Source organism: Ptychodera flava, chromosome 1 (genome assembly GCF_041260155.1).
Source record: "Ptychodera flava strain L36383 chromosome 1, AS_Pfla_20210202, whole genome shotgun sequence".
Classification (NCBI taxonomy): Eukaryota; Metazoa; Hemichordata; class Enteropneusta; family Ptychoderidae; genus Ptychodera; species Ptychodera flava.
The window spans coordinates 55684587-55705286 of record NC_091928.1 but is presented as its reverse complement, the minus strand read 5'-3'; the positions used below and the strand labels follow the sequence as shown (position 1 = coordinate 55705286).

At 35.8% G+C, this 20700-nt stretch overlaps 1 protein-coding gene across 1 annotated transcript; it reads right to left on the bottom strand.

Moving 5' to 3' along the window:
- Positions 1–609: 609 nt before the first annotated feature.
- Positions 610–20700, bottom strand: LOC139145801 (uncharacterized). The gene is made up of 9 exons (XM_070717178.1): positions 19614–20700; positions 19017–19226; positions 17737–18159; positions 16485–16570; positions 14963–15041; positions 14406–14669; positions 13054–13854; positions 12005–12259; positions 610–2425 (listed from the first exon to the last, which is right to left on the bottom strand). The coding sequence occupies exons 1-9, from the start codon at positions 20698–20700 to the stop codon at positions 1611–1613; spliced, it is 4020 nt and encodes a 1339-aa protein (XP_070573279.1). The 3' UTR covers positions 610–1610.

The following is a 20700-nucleotide window of genomic DNA, read 5'->3' as shown; positions in this document are numbered from 1 at the left end:
TAACCTAATCTACCACCCAACTAAACCTGCCGCGTGCCGGCTCTCTACTTCTTTTCCCCCCGACCTTTTCAAAAGTGGTGGGCTATGAATTTGCAAACTCTATGTTCTCATAAAACACGATGAGTAAAAATATGCAATATTTACGCGGGGTGTGCTACTGAAATTTTTTATTTCACGATTTTATTAGACCAGAATTCTTCCTACAGTACATTCGTGGCCAAGTCAAGGAAATAGTCAATCTGCACAGTCCCCTATGGTCTAGGCTAATTCCGCTCTGAAAGGCTTTAGTTCCACCAAGTCAAATTCCTTTTCAATTATTTTATGTTTCTTTGTATTCTTTTCTTGAGATTCTTTTTATAGTCATTGTTTTACATCGCAAAAGAATACTTTTTAGGCCTAATTCGTTTTGACCTCTGTGAAGGGTTGTGCACTGTATCCATGCCTGTTGACGTGACACAGTCACCTGTGGTCGGTCTATTTCGCTAGGCGTCGATACCCCCATAGACTTATGTAGGCCTACATATGCCTACTTCTCAGGCATATGTACACACGTCTATGGGGGCATCGACGCCGAGCAGAATAGACCGCCGATCACAGGTGACTGTGATCGTGAGCAGTAAAAACAACTCCACTGTATCTCTGAATAGTCTTATTCAGAAAATGTTCATTGAGTAATAGAAATATGGCATCCTAGAATAAGTTCAGGAACAAAGCAGCAAACAAGTTAATATGAAAACTGAAAATTAACATTATTGCCGACTCTACTCGTGATCCCCTGAGCCGCCCACCCTGATTTGCGGCACTGTGACGTCAGTTTGTCGGTCAGCTGTTCATAGCGCCCTCTACACTAACTGAGTTCAAAGCAAATCGGAATGGCTTCGAGCCAACATCATGTCCGCACCAATCGTGGATTTTATAATATATACAGAGGTGATTTTGGTTCATCGATTGGAAATCTTATAACCATACATGACAGAGATAACAGAGGATATGCAGGTAACCTTTTAAAACATTATTTTGCACACACAACTGTTGATTCGCCATTCTCTACGAGTTGAGATGTGATGGGATCAGTTCTGTAATCAGTAAGCTTGCATTGCAGAACACACCTCTTGACAAAATGACTCAAATATTTCAGTACGAATTCTCCAAAACAACTCACTTTTGGTATATTTCTATCGAAGACATGAAGTGACATATATGTTAAATATTTCCGTTCAAAATTCTGTTTGGAAATGCAGAAAATAACCCCCATATTAATTTGTTGACATGACTCAGGTGTTGTGATGTTGACAAATCACCGTCGATTGTCGTACACTTCTCGTCAAATTTCCTCGATTTTTTCACTGAAAATGTATCTGAAATTATTAAATTTCATCATGTTCAAACTCTAGAGATGTAGCGACAACAACTTTGAATATTTTGCCCCCAAAATATCGGTTCTAAATGCAAGAAATAACCGATTATTAGTTTGGAGGGTGATGTAAACAGTGCAGGCCGATCGTTTCGTCACGCTTGAGTGACGATTAAAATTAGCGCGTCAAAACTTTTGAACAAATTTCAATATTTTGATGAAATTTAGACATTAAACATCATCTTGGTGTTTCTGTCTACTTAGAAAATACATAGATTTCATCGCTGGGATATCCTCTAACAGCAATTCTATCACCGTCGGCGGTCACTGCCATGTACCAGGGTAGTCTCACTTGACGATGGAAAAGATGACCTATACAAGTTCTATCTTCACTCCAAATCGAAATCCTATCATTGTTGTGATCACAAACATAAACATGATCAGCGCCATCAACGGCAATGCTGAGTGGGTGGGACAGCTGACTATCGCCGTGACCACGGTGACCGTATTGGTACAGGAAATTGAACTGAGCATCAAAACACTTGATGCAGTGATTGTAACAGTCAGACACCATGATGACATCCCTACTGTTGACAGCAACAAAGTAGGGGAGGCTGAATGGTGTCTGCCTATCATCTTGATGACCACCAAGACACTCTGCAATGTACTGTCCAGTCTGGCTGTACTTCAGGACACGATGACCGTTGACCTCTGTAACAATAACAAACCCCTTTCCAAGAGCAATGCACCGGGGATCTGAGTCTGTAGGTAGGGTAATTATTCTGATAACTTTATTATTTTGATCACAAACAACTATTTGCACATTACTGTCATCAAGGATGAAGTAGAGGTTGTCCTGAGAGACAGCTATGGACTGTGGCTTGAATGGCTTGGCAAACTGACCACTGAAACTGCCCAACTCCTTTTCACATGTGTAATCTTTGTTCAGTATGTGTACAATATTGTTGTCTCTGTCACACACCAAAAGTTTATCATTGTGGAATGCCAGACCTCTCACATCTTTGAACTTCTGTCCTTGATGACCATTTATGATCCTTCTTGACCACTGCCCTGCAAGGTCAAAGGTCACAGGTCAATAGATATATAATACACAACAGAAATGATAGATGATAGGCTGTATTGCAGTAGAGTAACTCATATTCCTTGGAAGTGAGAAGAAATATTGACACAAATTTAACTTAAAGACAAAGTCAGTCATTCAGCCAAACTTTTTAGTGTGTTTATTGTCATCATTTCTCAAAGTTTATCTGTTTACCATGGCAACACAATGACAATATTTTGTCAAATATGGTCATTTTAAAATGTTATTAGCCTATGTTGACACATCATGGCTTTTTCATTATTTTTATGACATTATTATAGTGTCATAGGGAACTTTGTCAGATGTAATTGATTAAGTGACCGCCATGTTGCCATAGCAACTCTTTTTGTAGAGTGAAGTACAACATATGTCATTTGTGTACGTATGTATTTTCCTAAAAAGGTCAAAGGTCAAAGCAAGATAAATAGGCAGTACAGTAACCTGTATGTCTGGGAAATGAGATTAAATATTGAAAAATATTGAAAATTACACAGCCAAGCTCATTGATGTATCTACTATTTTTTTTTATTTTTTTAAATTCCTTTTCACCATGGCAACACAATCAGTGCAAGTTTATTACTGAATTTGTTTTTTCTAGTGTTAGAAAAACCTTTTACTCTTGTATGCATGTTTTGTTTGCACCTGTTTGATGTGGTATTAATTGTACTACGTCAGGTATCCCTAACATACTCTGACTTTATTAGTTCACAGAAAGCCATGTTACCATAGCAATGCGTTTTTAGACTGTGGCTCAAAAATTATCATCTGAATATATTCTCTTGATTTGTACAGGTACATGAACATCGAAATTCTTTCAAAATGGGCTTTGGATAATAGCAAACCAATTTTTTCTTAAGCAAATCAGTGACTTTACTGATGACAGGTACAAATAAAATGCCCTTTAGGTACAAAAATGATTTCTTTGCTACTCAGATGACAATAAAGTTGAATAAATCTTTTGTATTGTTATTTGAAAAAATATTATTACCATTTTTTATGTTTTCTGTAAAATTCTCATTTCATATTTTGAAGAGTTTACAATAAAGTCATTTTTGTGATTAAAAGAATATCCTGTTGCCAAATTATTACCTTTCTTTCATCAAAAGTCAATGTTGTGATCAAGCTTTTCAGAGTATTTATGATCATTGTGGTATCATCCAATGTTACCATGGCAATACAGAATGAATGTTTTGTGTAAGAAGTTGGACAGTTGTTAACACTTCAGCTCGTTTCCCTGTTTTGTTAGTTTTATTATTTCTGTATTTTATTATATTTGTATAAATTTTTTTGGTATAGAGTAGCGTTATGGTCTGATGTTTTTAAGAAGGGAAAGCTGCATTGGCATAGCAACACTTTTATGGCTTGTCATTCAAAAATTCTTTTTCAAGTTGTAAATATCTTCTGTATTTGTTGAGTCTCAGTCAAATTCCATTCAAACTGTGTTGCACAAGAACTTCAAAATGGTTTCCTTAGCCAATCGATCACTTTACAGTTACATCGGTAACAAAAAAAGCAGTATAGTTTTGAAATTATGCCATAAACCTAGAAACCTCACATCATTTCAATTTTGTCATCCCAAAATTTTAGTGACATTTATTGTTTTTGTGTATAATGCACTCATTTCACAGCCAGTTCATCATCATTTCTGTACAATGCTGACATTTTATTGATCATTGTAGTTCATGTTACCATATCTACACTGTTGTACACTGTTGAAAAATGTTAGTATTTATACAGTATTTGAAATTGTCTAGTAATAACATATGCAGACATCCATTAATACTGTATTTCATCTACAAATATATCTATATGCTTATGACCAGAAATCATAAAATGTTTTCCAAAGATTCAAAACTGAACAATTAAGTAATCTTGCCAGGATGAAATAAAACTTTAAGATAAATTCAGATTTCTTCACCATGTAAACTATGCCACTTCGAATCAAACTTTTTTTTTGCTGTTTTGAATTTTAGCAGCAGTACGATAAGTAATATTTGAAATTAATTTCATACATAAATTAATTTTTCAAAATGCAAATATCAACTTTTTCATAACATTCATTTCTTTTCTGTTTTACATACTCTGTTTAGTAGATTCAAGCAACATGATGGAATCCAAAGTGCAATATGATGGAGTCAGAAACTGTGCACATTGAAAGCTGGACATGAAGGAGAGCAGTGGAATCATTTATGTAATTGTAAGTAACATTTAAAATTTATTTTGAACTGCCCTGTAATTCTTTTGCAACTGCTATCTGTCAGAGATATCCTGCTTTTAAATGTGTATCTTCCATCGTTTGAATATGTGATCAAGATTGATGTCTGACATTGCACTGGTATTCAGTCTAAAGCTTCAGATCTCTGGGACTTTTTCATCATTTGTTCATCCAATTGCATCTCAGGGTTTTGTCTAAGTCATTATTTTGACAACTGATGCATATATAATCTATTGTTGCAAAGTACAGTGACATATTTGCATGATATGATAAATTATAGTTGTTTTCATGTGTGTACCGGTATACTCAGTGTTTTTTCAGATACAACATACCGGTATACTGTAAAGTTATCACAGTTGTGATAGTACTGTACATGTCAAAGTGTTTTTAGTGTACATCAGGTGAAGTGCATAAGACTCACAAAGTTCCACTCATGTACTGTCTGTTTTAGCTAATCTCTGGTGTCAATGTGTTAAAAATTGTTGTGTACATCTGGTGATGCACATGTGTATTGCAAGCAATCCAATAATTGCATGTATTATGTCTTCTCAGTTTTAATATCAGTCTGGTTTATTTCCAAAATTGGCGATTCATTACGTATTCTGACTATAAGCCAATCATCGACTAGATTACATCATTAATAAAGTAGAGGTCACTCCAGGGTCACAAATCACCTGCCAAGAGTGAAAGGCAGTTTTCGGCCGCTTATTAAGCCTCTGTCTTATGAAGGTCGATAAAATTTCGACTGTCAACATGATCCACATGTTCTGCACAAGATCATGGCCACCAACGAGTCCAGTAATGGAAAAAATAGTCAAGATATTTATGATTCATTTCTACCACCAGTTTATAATTTCTCTCAAGTACCGAGAATCATTTTGTAGATGTTTGTTGTCTCTATTAGAAATACTGTTTTCAAGGTTATTTGTGTAGGTACGCATATGGCATTTTGTTAGAAGTAAGAGCGATGTCATAGCTTTAACCCTTTGAGCGCTGTAATTTTTCCCACCAAAATTACTGTGCAACATTTTTCAAATTTTCATAAATTTTTCTGTAATTTGTAATTTTGGAACAAATGGATACTATATTTCATTGGCTACAATATTTTACCAAAATTCTAGCAAAATCTGAAAAAAATTGACTGGGGTATATTTTGTGAAGGTGACAAAAATTGACTTTGGCGCTCAAAGGGTTAAAATGGTACCTAACTTTTTGTTGTCTGACGCAGACTGAAAATGGTACATGATTTTGAAATGTGTGTTGACAGAGTGGCCACACAACTGTTCGAGATTATGACAGAATACTGCGTGATTAATTGTTATTTCACAAATGACATCCGTATTCAGATTCCCATGAAATGTGCAACGCCAAGTGTTTTGGCAAAACCCTTCTTTCACAACTTACAATATTTTTGACACGGATCTTCATTATGGCATAGCGTCGCCAAATTTAGAAATGACCCGGACTGAATATAGTCATCACAGTAAATTAAATGTTTTGGCATTTCTGGTGCTAGTGTGGTTCGTAGTGTACATCACTTATGTACATGCATCCACTCTATCTGCATGTCAGGGATATTTATAGATATTATTCTCTAATATTTTTCTTCGTTCAAGAAAGTAAAATACAAGTGATGTAATGAATTTGTCAACTCTAGTTGATGATAAGTAATGAATCAGTTATTACATCAAAAGTATATCCTAAGCCAAACAAGGGAAAATATTGCAGAATAATATACTTATCACATGCACAAACTGATAATTCATTATTTTTTGCAAAATAAGAGAGGTTTTCCACAACAAGAAATAGTATCAATATGCTGTGGGAAAGCTGTCAATCATTTCTATGGTAGTCATCCGTCACCAGAGCAAGGAACATGTCATGTAGGGAGGCAAATGCCAGATAACCTCTTTGTCTGCAAAGATGTACATAATTTCAATGATAACATAGGCCAAGAAATTTACCTCAAACAAAGTTATGCTACTTTTCACAAACAAAAAAAAATCAACTGGTACACAATGTCATGCGCTACTCTGGTTGCAATGCCAAAACCCACGGTAATGTGACCGGCTTCAAGTTTGTTGTTTCTCAAATTGCTTGGTACAATGTACAGTGTTGTCCTTAGAAGCCGGGTGCCGGGTAAATAACCCGCCTGTTTTGCGTGTTTCCCCGGCTACTCTTAACTTAATTGGATTATTTTTATAGACCTATTAATTTCGGGATCGCACTGCTAGGTGTCAGACGGCACACGTACGATTAGAAGTTTCGCAACTCCTTTCCCCACTTGGAACTGCACAAACATAAAACAGTTTCTAAATACTCATTTGTGGCTTTTTGAGCCCTATCTACTACTTGTTAAATAGTGTGATGGGATGATGGACGTGCCTGTGGTGTTGGCTTTGATCAAAGATCGTGATTGGTTTGATTAGTATTAAGGTCATCTTAGGTCATGGCGTCAAAAAGAAATGTGGCGTCGGCCACTGCACTGGCACCTTGCCGATGAAATATTTTTTTTCCGAAGAAAGCGGCCTGTTCATAAGGTATACTCGATTCCAACGATACATTTAGTTTATGTATGAAAAACTTCAATTTCTCTGAATTTGTGAGAGAAAAGCACCGAAAAGATGTAATTTTGATCCGCGATTTGAAGTTCACGAGACTGGCAAGCTAGTTTTCCGCCGCTGCACTGGCTGCAAACGTCACTACGAGTATGATAATCTTCTCAACAAATCAAGTTCTTCTCAGAGCAATATCAATGCATTTCCTAGATTAAAAAAAGAGCTAGAATTGAAATTTAGTTTAGAACCAACTGTTTATTTGAATGGGTATTTTATTTCCATTGATTATTTTTACGTACTATAATCCACGGTCACAGGTATGTGTGTTGCCGATCGTTAATTACACAGTCACAGGCAGTTGTGTTTCCGACTGTTTTACGCTGTTCTCTCTGACAGCCTCTTATGTATACGCTATACGTGTCTGCGTGTATACGCACTGTTAAAATTAAGGGTATGTCAGGATATTTCATTTTATTGGGTGTCATCTTTAGATAATAAGGTTCATATATAGAGTATGTTACTAAACGACCACGTCAAAAGATCGATGTCGGAGAAAATCTAAATTCTTTAAAAAGTTTTTCATCCGACAAAAACAATATTCTAGTTTGATTTGGTTGATTATTCTTAGAAAATGATGATGTAATTACATATTTTTGCTCCCTACATTGCCGTAATTGCAACTGGAAAACTTTTTTTCTAGTTGTCTGAAATAGACATTGTTATACTGGTGCGTGTGTTTACATACAGTGAATTATCTTACCGACTTTTTAAACAAAAGTAAATGTGTTTTTCATTAAAATACTGTCATTATCTTTTATTTTCCATCCTGATTTTGTTTTAAATATGATTGGAATTATCACAGTAAAGAAATAATGGGAACATCTGATAATGTTCATCAATGAAGTGTGAAAGAATTGAGTTTTTTATCCGACATCCATCTCTTGACGTGGTCCCTAAGTTAATTAACTCTTTTCTTATTGAATTGAATATCATTTTTATCACAACTGGAAGTTGTGATATAGAGGTGGTTTCAACCGGTGTTTGATGTCGTCCATTTCCGTAAACGACAAAAAGTCAAAAACTGCTGAACAGACTGCGTTGATATTTGATACCGATACATAGACTGGTTCCAAGGTTCCAATTCGGAAAAATGGAGCCAAACGGAGCGCCGGTTAGATAGTTTTGGGAAATTTCTAACCCCCCTTTTTATCTAATTGATTTTAGGGGTCTTTCATATATGTAGTTTTGGAATGTACACCAATCCTGCATTGTGGACTGTTTTATGAGTTGTTGAACAGAAATGAGGTTTTGATGAATGTTAGAAATATGCAGGATGGCTGATTCGAAGTATAAGAGATTTCTATGGTCTTTTGGGCATCAAAAGCATTAAATAAAACATATTTCATAGTTTAGATTCTCACTTTTGAGATGACCCTAGGCATTTGTTAAGTAAACATCCTTGAGTCAATATACAGACTTTGACATTCCAGAGATTAAGTATCCACAACCTCACATGTTACAGTCTTTCACTACAATGGTATGGCCCAAACCCATTGTTATCAATGGAGAGTGTGGACCTGTCTACAGGAAATTGGGGTAAACAGGTTAGACAATGACGTTACAAGTTGTAGGTTAGTTATCAAGGTAGCACCAGCATAGAGTCCTGAGCATCTGTCCATGTGTTCTCACAGCAAATTACAGGGAAAAAAATTATTTGAGAAGTTTCTCTCCTTTAAATAGAAGTATATTACAATTTAAACCTGTCATGGATAGATTGCTCTCAAATGATCTGAAACACAGTTATTGCCCATTAGCAACAAATCTATAGCAAGATTTATGTAAAGTTCATGAACTTACACAAGGTATTAGACAAAAGATGACCATGACTTTGCTACTTTTCAACATTTATTTCAATCAGATTTCCCCAGCTTAGTGTATAATTTTGTAATCTTAATTACTGTCAACTTAGCTTTACTAACTTATTCATACCTCATTATTCTTACACTACTGTTATACCTTATAACCACAAAATTTCAAGAGATGCATATATGATTGTCACTTAACAAACAATTTACAAATATGTCTTCTGCTTTTTCTCCATATACATATACATGTCTCTTTTCTCATAAAAATGAGCTTAAAATCGCAATGTGAAAAATAGTCTTTCAGCTATATGTTGCTCATTGACTTCGTGGTCTGTCTAATTCACAGTGAGTGTGGTTGTTGATAAATGCCGATAATACTAGGCGGTCATTATGTCCAAGCGCCATTGGCGGTATTTTTTAACATAATGACCATAGGTCATTATCACATCTGGAAGTTGTGATATAGGGTTAGCTTCAACCGGTGGTGGACAGTGTCCATTTTCCGTAAACGACAAAAAGTCAAAAACCGCTGAACAGACTGCATTGATATTTGGTAGAGATATTCAGACTAATTCCAAGGTTCCGATTCGGAAAAATGGAGCCAAACGGAGTGCCGGTTAGATAGTTTTGGGAAATTTCTAACCCCCCTTTAACTAATTGATTTTAGGGGTCTTTCATATATGTAGTTTTGGAATGTACACCAATCCTGCTTGTGGACTATTTAATGAGTTGTGGAACAGAAATGAGGTTTTGATGAATGTTACAAATATGCAGGATGGCTGATTCAAGTATCAGAGATTTTCATGCGCTTTTGGTAATAAAATTGATAAAAAACAACATATTTAATGTTTTAGATTTCTCACATTTGTTATGACCCTTAACATTACAGACTTGATGACATAACTAGCTGCTGGACCTGTTTACTGGCGCATTGATTTAAAGACAAAGATCGCTTTATTTTGTAATAAGGACGTGTGATTTCGTTAAAACATAGTCTATTAGCCTGGAAATGTGATTTTTGCGAATATTGCTTACCCCACTGACAAACAGTGTGGTTTGAAAATGGCTGGAATTCGCTACTTCGGGACTTTGTTTTCTGTGTGCATTTACTGACAAACTCCAAAACCCGCAGCACCTACCCATTCAGTATTTCATGTACAGGTGTACCCAGAGATAGAGTAGTTCACAATGTGCCAGTTGTGATCAAGTGCCATTGGCGCTATTTTTTTAATATCATCATGAAAACAGTTATATAGGTAGGCCAGATGGTGAATACTTACTAGAATTAATTTAACGTAGATTGTACTTATTATACCGGTATATTCTTTCTGATTATATTTTAACATTTTTAGTGAGTCCAGGGTTATACATGACTTACTAGTTATAAAGAATGGGAAATGAGCAATGAAATGAGTAGACTGTAGGTGACTTTACTGCAAATAAAACCAAAAGTACCGATATATCATAAATAATACAAACAAAACAAAATCATGTTTGTTTTGTTGTATGTGAGCCATTAAAGACACACAACAAAAGTACTGTTTCAGTTTCAGCTAAATGTTCAAAGTATTAGTCAAATGTCACCTCAGATGCTACCAGAGAACACTATTTCCACTCCAAAATTTCATTTTCGCCTTGCGAGAGGGGGGAAACTCCCCTCTTGCACTCTTCCCCCCCCCCCCCTCGGTCACTTCACTCCCTGGCAGTCCACCTGTCTACTTTCTTATATTACCTGGCTACTTTTAAATATAGGACAACACTGAATGTATTCACAGCATTCCTTAGTATTGTATGGGCATTACACTCTTGTGTTTGTTTTTCGGATTATTATTGTCATGGTCTACGAAAAATATTTTTATCTTGTGTTTTAGTAAAACTCATGAAGGTTTTTAATACATCCACTTATCTCAACAACAGAAACAAGGAGAAAACCTGACAAATCACATTAGTCTATGAAATATTTCTCTAAATTGCTGTTGTTTTGATATTTTGTACATAAAGTTTACTTTTGTCTAGTGTTTATTTGCTTTAGTCTGTTTGATTGACCTCTATAAAAAGAAAAGTAGTGTTTATTTGTTTTCGTCTGTTTGATTGACCTATATAAAATCGAGTTCTTTGACACTGAGTCACATTGCTGCTTGAAAATACTTTCATGCACTGTCACTGTGTTGCTTTGCTGACTGAATGGAAATTGACCTAGAAATTGTATTGACGTGACGTATTGACGTGAGAGATTCAATATTGTACAGCATGATATTCTTTTGTTTGTAAGATTTACAGAATTTGTCATCATACAATTTTATATTTGCCATTAAAGGCTGGGGTAAAAGTTGACTACCAGATGTATTCTTGGAACCACTTATATTTTGAAATGGATTTTGTCCATGCACTCAATCTGACACATAAAGTTCGTTTTTAGCCTCAGTATATAATCTTTTGTTCGCTCTCAATTTTTTATGAACTAAATGAATAAATTTACTGTTCGATAAATTTCATAATAGAGTGGACCCTAAAATTGACACTCCTGCCAAAAAACGGATCGCAAGAAAATCAATCGATTTTGAAATTGTAGATCTAAGGGGAGTAAGTATTTTTGTTGATAAACAAGCCAGCGAATATATCTGTCATATAAACGGTTTTTAGGCCGCAGTACATACACAGCTTGAAACAATAGCATTATAGGTTTATGAATTTCCATGTGTACACACTCCACCTGCTGTTACTATTGTATTGTAGTACCTGCTATAAATATTGTTAGAATTCACTTCACCAGGTATTCATGTTTTATTGACTTCTTCATGATTCATATTGGCATTCTCATCATTACAATGACAAAAATAGCATCACAATACCATTTCAAATTTCAATAACCAAAGGCAGAATTTAGTAATTTAAAAGTGTTCCATTTACCTGTACTATCTTTAGTAACTGAAGTTATCGATGCTTCTGCTCCATGACTTGTTTTGATTCCACTGTCAGTACTTCGAGGCTTTTTCTCAGGTAGTGCTTCTTTCTTTTGATCTGCCTCCAATTGACGTTTCCTGAATGTTGGCATATCGGTATGTGGATGTGTTGGATGACCATGCTGCTCATGTTCTGTCTCCATCATCCTAGAATATTCTGTTTTACTTCTCTCGGTTTCATCAGGTTGGTGAAGGCCACTTGCTGAAAATTCATAAAAAACAATAAAGTAAATTTTGATATTCCAATTTCTATGGTACTGTTTTTAGTTTATGGAAAGTCACTTGACATTCTTCATCGTACTCTCAACACACACATGAACCTAACACATTCTAACCCTGGCACTGATTCACAATGCACTTTGAAGCTTTGGTATGTAAATCACTACACAACAGCGAGTCTGCTTGATTGTCACCAGTAAATGATGAGTATGATACATTCTCACCGTGCTCGGTGAGAATTTCCAGTCTCACCGATGAGAATCTGTTATCATACTTTATTCTCACCAAGGAGTGCATTTCTCGCATCTCACTGGTGAGAATTTAAAAAAATTCTCACTGACAGCGGTGAGAATCAACAAGACATTCTCACCAAATGCGAGAAAGCGTCACTTTCTCACTCCAGTCTCACAATTTTTTCCTATAGTGAATTGAAAGATTGATACAACAGCTCTTAATCCTACAAATTGCAACTGGAAACGTCGCTGTGTTGTATGGACAGAAAGAAATAATTTTGAGAGGTTATTTACTGAGACATGATCCTCATGAAAACAATGATTACAAAATACAAGTAACAGCATTGCCAGTACATAAGCTTTCAAAAAATATAGACACAGGGTTACAAACTCAGCTTTTTGTTTTTTGCAGATAATTCATTGTGTTTTGGAGAGCCCAAACTTGTTCTTGATTTTGAAAGGTATTACTGTAAATGTAATTTAGGTTTCCTTCAGTCCATATGACATTATGTAGAGTTCACTTAATTTGACTTATTAATGTTACCTTCTGTTTCTTTCTTGGCTGTGCCATACTGATGTTCAAACTCTTCTTTTGGTTTGCGAAGATCTAATGGTGTCAAATATGGATCTTCCACTTTTGATAGTCTTCCTAGTAGATCACCTATGATCTCCTCTTTCTTTAGCAGCTCACTTTGCATATCAGAAGTTTGTCTGATAAACTCTAGCTCTTTTCCTTCTGATTTTTTTAAAAGATCCCCTATCTGCTCTTCTAAAACTGCTTTTTCCCTTTTAGCTTCATTTAGTTGACTCTTGAGAATTCTCTTTTCTACATCTAACTCAGACTTGCTATCTGATCTTTTCAAAAGATCTCCTATTTGCTCTTCTAAAGCTGCCATTTCCTTTTTAGCCTCATTTAGTTGACTTTCAAGAATTCTCTTTTCTAGTTCTACACTATCTGATCTTGTTGAAAGATCCCTCATTTGCTCTTGTAAAGCTGCTTTTTCCCGAAGAGCCTCATTTAGTTTACTTTCAAGAATTCTCTTTTCTACATCAAACTCAGACTTGCTATCTGATCTTTTCAAAAGATCCCTTATTTTCTCTTCTAAAGCTGCCGTTACCTTTTCTGCCTCATCAAGTCGACATTCAAGAATGATCTTTTCCATACCCATCTTGGACTTTGTCACTGTTTGGCCTAATGCTAACAGATATCCAATCAAATACTGAGTGACTTGAATGTCACTAGTTTGGAACAGAAGTAAACTTCTAACAAGTGAACTAACTCTTTCATCTACATTTTTGACAGGAATAACCTGAGTGCCCTCCTTGACGAGTTGTTCCTCAAATTCTATCATGAGTAGAAAATGGAAAAGAAAGGTAGGGTTATATATACATTGATGTAATATTATCACAATGGATATTTTTCATACTTTGAATGGCATTTTGAAGGTTTTAGTGATTCATATACCAATTATACAGTACCAATTATACCCAGTTGCGTAAACTGTAATGAGTTGAGCGAATTGTTGTTGTACCGGTAAAATCTGGACATCAAACCACCCAATCTATCTGTACGGCAAAATACGGGTACATTGGTTCTAGGTTGTGTCGTCATGATTGTCACATCATCAGTCAGAGTAGACCACGTTTTTTGATGTTGTTCATGAAAAACGTACAGCATATAACCAGCAGAAATGTCAAAGAGTTTTCTAAATTGTCATTCTCAGATTTCTAAACACTGACAAGTGTGGTTGGTAGACAGTTGGAACATAAGAAGATATTGTATGTAACCCATACGGTACTTGTGCTGGATTAAACATTTCATCAAGACAGACATTATCAGTACAAAGTTCTAGGTTATTAACGTTCTGACATCCACGACACTTAAAGGTGATTTACCTTGAGTATCCATGTTCTGAGTTGTTGCATCAGTCAAGAGATACCTTGTAACACTCAGTAGTGCTAAGACATCCTGTCTACAGGATAGGATATGTTGAACTGTGTCTGTATTTGTTGTCAGAACTTGCAGCATATCACACTGCCTTCCTTTCAGTCTGATACACTTCTCAGCTTTGAACATTGTCTGTACACTAGTCTCAGTGGATAATTTGATTTCATGTTCAGGATCAAGTGAAAGCAACAACAACTTTGACTGTCCATTACCTACACAGTAAATGTAAGAGTGTATAATGTAAGTTTCCAGTCTTCATCTCTTGAAAATTTCCCTGGACTGAGAACCATAATATCATAAGTAAACATTCAAGCAAGAGAGAAGTATATTCCAGTACTATGATATGTAATCCTAATTATGCAGGCAAAACACGGGGATGGGATTGCACTATTTTTATTGCACTTTTAAAGTTGCATTTTTCAAACTGATGTTAGTCACCAGAACTGGGACAAAGGTTGGAACTACTGCTTCTTCAAAATTAAAGTTTACGTGAATGCATACTCACTTTGTTCCAGGTTTGTCTTGCATTTTTCAACAGCTTGACCACCAACTGCTGCTTGCTGCTCAAGTTGAGGTTCTTCACCCTTAAATGAAATCGCACACATCAGGTAAGATTATTGATGTTACAGTAGAAAACTCCACAACAATACAAGAGTACCGTACTTGCTAGTGTTTTCATAACTGACATACCAGTGCATTTTAACAGCATTTCCTGAGGGTAATTGTTACATGCATGATGCTGTGCTGGGTAGGCCAGCGTAATACAAACAATATTAACACACAAGAACTGAATCTAAGTAATTGATAATATACAGGTAAAGTAATGGTAAATTACAATAATTATGGAATGAAGGTTGTCATTTATTCAGTGAAGAACAAGATAGTACAAGTTATAAATCTGGACAACTGCATGATGCATCAACACTGAGTGCCAAAATGTCACTTCCAGAAATAATTATCAAACTTTTACCAACAGGTGACCAGTAAGCCAGTATGCATTCAAAAAAGATTTTTAACTCTATCACCACTCAATATCCTACCAAGTCCAGTTATCTGGCAGATTTATATTTCCTTCTGTATGATTATTAAGAGTAGCAAATTGATGGAGACAACAATTACTTGAAAATATATCACTGCAAAATGCTTGGCACATGCTCACTAATGGCACTTTGTTCTTAACCACGTTTTATACTTCAGTTTTGTAAAGATCTAACCTGGAATTTAGACGTTATTCAAATTTGTTATCATGTGATCCCAAGGTGAGCAATGATTACAAATTACAGATTACAGCATCTATCAATATCTACTGTAGGCTTTCAGACAATGTATAGTGCGGCATTTGTAAAGAGGTACGAGCTCAGTTATTTGCAGAAGTGTACATATACCGGTATGAGGGGCCCAATACCAGTGTAGAAAACTTATACCGGTATAGCAACAATGCATTCACAAACACCATACCGACCAGTAAATGTTAAAAAGTCTATAATATCTTATCTAATACGTAATCTAAATTCTCATAAACTAAGAGAGTGATAGTACTGTTGTGTTAAATGAACCACTTATCACTCCTTTAAGGTAGTGAAAGACTTAATCTTTTGCTCAAACTTTCTTCATGCAATCTAACGACAATTCTCTTTCAAAATCAAGAATGAAAATCGGGGGACACCGTGCAAATTTTGGTCCTGAAAAAAACAAATTACTCAAGATTTACCGACATTTTGAATTCAAATTGGCCTCCATCCTAGTGTTAACTTTATGGAAAAAAATGAAATTTTCAAGTTCGGTAAAACTTAAGACTGTTGCAAATTTTTCTGACACCTAGAACTTTAAAATGAACCTGCACTAGTGGTAGATCAGAAAAGAATTGGAAAAGTTTTGGAGTCCAATATCTGTTCCCGGAACACAATCTACCTTACATGTTATTCTCATTGAATCGGTGGTTGGTTTCATCACAATCAAGATTTCATCACATTTGATTTAATGATTGAATTTCTCCACGATACAGTCACATAGTGTATTTGACTTACCAAATAAAGATGATCATCAGTCTGTTGCATAGCATCATCATCATCATCATCTTGAAATTTAATAGGGTGAATTCCTCCACCATCACCTGTAAGAAAAACATTCATTTTATTCTATCAATATTAAGCTCAGGTTTTGATTGGTCTTTGTGGAATGCAGAGTTACAGCACATGCTGAATATTTATTTCCAATCATGTACTAAGAAGAGGTTTGGTATAAAGAGATAATTATTGACAATTAGTCTCAATATACTGTTTTTGGGATAGTAGCCGTTATCCTGTGAACTGCCCATTTCTGTTTGTGAAATAGGTCAATATTTGTTTCTATTATTTGACTTTTACATTACATGTGCAATGTTGGCCAAATCATCATTGCCATGTTCAGCAGCCTAAAGTAACTACATACCTTATAGACACTTTCAGATTTTTATTTTTTTCTCAGTTATAAAAGGTCCAAACCAGAATACAGTATATATTTTTTGAAAGCCCTGACATTGGGAAATCTGACCGTGCACAATATATATAGTCGTTATTGCATAATAGTCACGTGACAATCGTTTTGCTAAACCTTCCAAAAATCTGTTTGTCCTCCCTTTAGCTAACACGCTGCAAGATATTCGGTTGAAATTTGTGCATTGAAAAGTCCTGGTAATACCCTTCAAATCCGTGTTTTGGGATTTCCTTTATGCCTTTGTTTTCTGTTAGGCACTATTGAAGGTGTTAGATTAAGGTGCTTTCCAAGGAACTGTAATTGTCGCGCCATAAAATTTGAATTGAGACGTGGAAAAAACTCGCAGACACGGATTGAAAGGTATTGCTAAGACTTGTCGATGCATAAGTTTCAAGCGGAATCATGCAGCATGTTCATTAAAGGGAAGAAAAACAGATTTTTGGAAGGTTCAGCGAAACGCTTGTCATGTGACTATTATGAAATAATGACTACCATATATGTACTGTGCACTCTCAGGTTTTTCAATATCAGGGCTTTCAGAAAATATATACTTTATTGGGTTTGGGACTTCTATAACTGAAAAAAAAAAATCAGAATTTGTCTATAGGGTACATGTATGTAGCTATCCTAAGATTACTTGTAATTTTCTCTAGAAACTCTCACTTATGATGATAATAAAATGTTAATACCAGGTGTGTTCTCACATTTTAAAATTAAACTTAACTGTAGGAACAGGCACACTGAAGCAAGGCAAACAGCCTGTGTGTTGTTATAATGAGCATAACTAATACAAAGGGTCCTTACGATTAATGAAGAAATGCTCAATTTTTTTAAAAGTTGCTGTGTCATACAATGCTTTCAACTGCAGTTTGATTCCAACTTCTGCAGCAATGTCTCTCATTTCATCTGTTATCAGTAGTGGTTCTAGTGCTTTAGCCAGATTTCGAGATCTACAAGTCTGTTTCAGTCTGTAAAAATAATAGAGTGTTAAAATCTTCAGCACGATTCCCAAACACCCTGTTGCCAAAGTTTTTGGCGTCAGACCAACTTTCTCTTTGCAGATTTCCTTTACTTCATTGGAACTGTCTTTATGTGCCAGTACAGCTTGCACTCTGCGTTTCAGTCCATGTTCACATTTCACCATTGCAGCCTCCATCTCATTTCTCTTCATTTCCTGTTGCTGTCTAAGTTGTACCTCTTTATCCAAGGCTACTTTTACCAGGCAATCTGAGGTATCAATATTGATTACGGTAAATGTAGATTTAAGGAAATTATCCCTTGATTTTCATTTTACGTCTAAATTATGAGCAGTTAATGATAATTACGGCTATTTGGTTTATCTGTTATTTGCTTCTGAATTGTAAGCAAATAAATCCAGAGTTCTTTTGTGCAACTTGTCACTGTATCATTTCTGCCACTGTAAAGGCTGCGATCTCGATCTATAAAGAGTACAGCTTTGAGAAATTTCAATTTTCTGACCTACACATGTTTTGATTTCGAAACTGTAAGATATTAGGGCAGATGTGATGAAAGTAAAGTTTGAAAGACGGAGAGTATAGATAATCCAGCGAACATGTCTAGCTGAACATTATAATGCATAACCATACATAATGATTTGACTGTATATTATAAAAGCCAATGTAAAATGGTTACTATTCCTCTCAGGATCAAGTAAAGCATGAGTACCAAAGGTAGACCAGGACATTAGAATTAGCAAGCATATAATTGATATCATCTGCTTACACATTAATTAAACTCTGAGTACAATATTTCTACAGGGTGTCTTAACATAACTGTAATCGATCAAGTGGACCAGGTATTTCTGTGAATACAAATTCACTTTGATTGGTACATTGAACTAAAGAGAACCACAGAAATATATTGAAATATACCCGGTAATATGACTGCCCCTGGGCACATTATATCATATTGGTACGAAGAAGATGTATGTCATACCGGTACATACATTGTCCTTGTACTGCATGTAATCATAACCTAAATAAATTATAATTTAAAATGCTCGGTGAACATAATGACTGCTATTGTGAAGTAGCATCAATGATCTTGCTAGTATATGTAATTACCTTGTTGTTCGTCATTACAATTACTAGGTGTTTCATTTTCTTTCCTCTCAGATAGCAAAGTTGTTTCTTGGCCACTCTCTGCTTCCATCAATTCACCATATGTTTCTCCTGTAGTTTGAGATTGAATACTTTCATTTACAGTCTCAAATTGTGTTGGTGAATTTTCACTTGTAGATCTTGGCACTTGCTCCATTGCTGGTTTTGCATGAACTGTTACAGCAGAAGGAAAAAATAAATGAATTGGTTACTTTCTCACATGAAGCTTAAACATTGATGAAACATCAACTTTCATATGGCATGTAAATTACCTCCAAAAATTCATTTAAGTTAAGATATCTATTCATTTGTTTTGTGAGTGCCAGTTGATTTCTTGCAACATTCTATGAACATTCAATGTAGGAAATATTAAATCAAACTTCAATTGATCACAAAACGACTGAAATGACTTTAAATGCCTGAATTTTAAGTTAATTCCGTCACTGATCAACTGAAAACGCCGTAGGTTGTTGCTAATGCTTACTGCTTACAAATACCGGTATTATTGCCATCAATATTCATGATTTTCTGGATTTGAAACAGCAGAAATACAGTTTTTACCCATTTCCTCCAGATCTTTGCAGCTATCTGTTTTGGCAGGTCTCTTCAATAGAGCTGCAAATTTGGCAAAACTGTTAGTGAAATCTTCAGACTTTATCATGGCAGTTTTCAGAGCCTTGGCCTTCTTGAATGCCTCAGATGTATCTTTAAGGTGTTGTGATATTTTTTCTGTCAGTTTTCCTGTACCACGTCTTCCGACAACATAGCAATCAACATTCATTTTTAAATGTTCCTTAACAGCGTGAGCTAGGTGAGAATCATTATGGACTGAAGTAGGCAAACCAAAAACCATGGCTTCCAAACCGTAAAAGCTGTAATCCCAATAGCATGGTGCAGGAAGGCAAAGATGAGACTGTTGTAGCGATGTCAGTAGGGATTTTGTTGACTGCTCTGGCTGGAGTTGGGGATGTATAAGTTGAGTTTTTGATGCCTCTTCTAAAGAGATCTGCTCACTTTTTCCAGCTTGTTTAGAAACACCGACTATCTTCCACTCAGATGGTTTGCCACAACGCTTAGCTGCTGAACCAACTGAAGCTGCAATAGGCTTGCACCTTTCTATGGCTTCTTGAGTGTCCATCTGACCACAAGTAAGGATGTGGTGCTGTGTTACCTTCCTTTCCTTTGGCTCTTTCTTCCAGAAACATTTGTCTGGTAGTGGAAGAAGCTTCTCATGTGGAATTCCTGACAAGACTCTATCCTGAACTTCTGCCCCGTATGCATTGTGGAAGAAATTGTAGATGCGAGGTCCTATGGAAAACAGTATGTCTGCCTCACTTGCCATTTGTAGCATCTTTTCTTCAAATTCAGACAGACCATACTCTTCAGCTTGCAGGCAGTTAGGTTCTGGACAGGCATGATTGATTAAAACTAACTTTGCACCTCTGAAATGTTTTTTCCGTATGTCAGCTGCGGCTTGTCCTGTCTTTGGAGCATAACCAACAACATACTGAACATTTTCTAAATCACCAAGGTCAGGATAGTGGATTTCATGACTAAGCAGCCACTCTAATCTTGAGGGGTCATCTTTTGGTCCAATTCCCTCCTTTCGTTGTGCTGGAATCAAGGTAACTCCACAGCTCTGACGCAT

Coding starts and splice junctions, on each gene's coding strand:
- LOC139145801 (XM_070717178.1), bottom strand. CDS start 20,700: ATGCGTCAGAGCTGTGGAGTTACCTTGATTCCAGCACAACGAAAGGAG. Junction 18,160..19,016: donor TTGTAATGACGAACAACAAG/GTAATTACATAT, acceptor TTGATACCTCAG/ATTGCCTGGTAAAAGTAGCC. Junction 16,571..17,736: donor TGAGCATTTCTTCATTAATC/GTAAGGACCCTT, acceptor TTTTTCTTACAG/GTGATGGTGGAGGAATTCAC.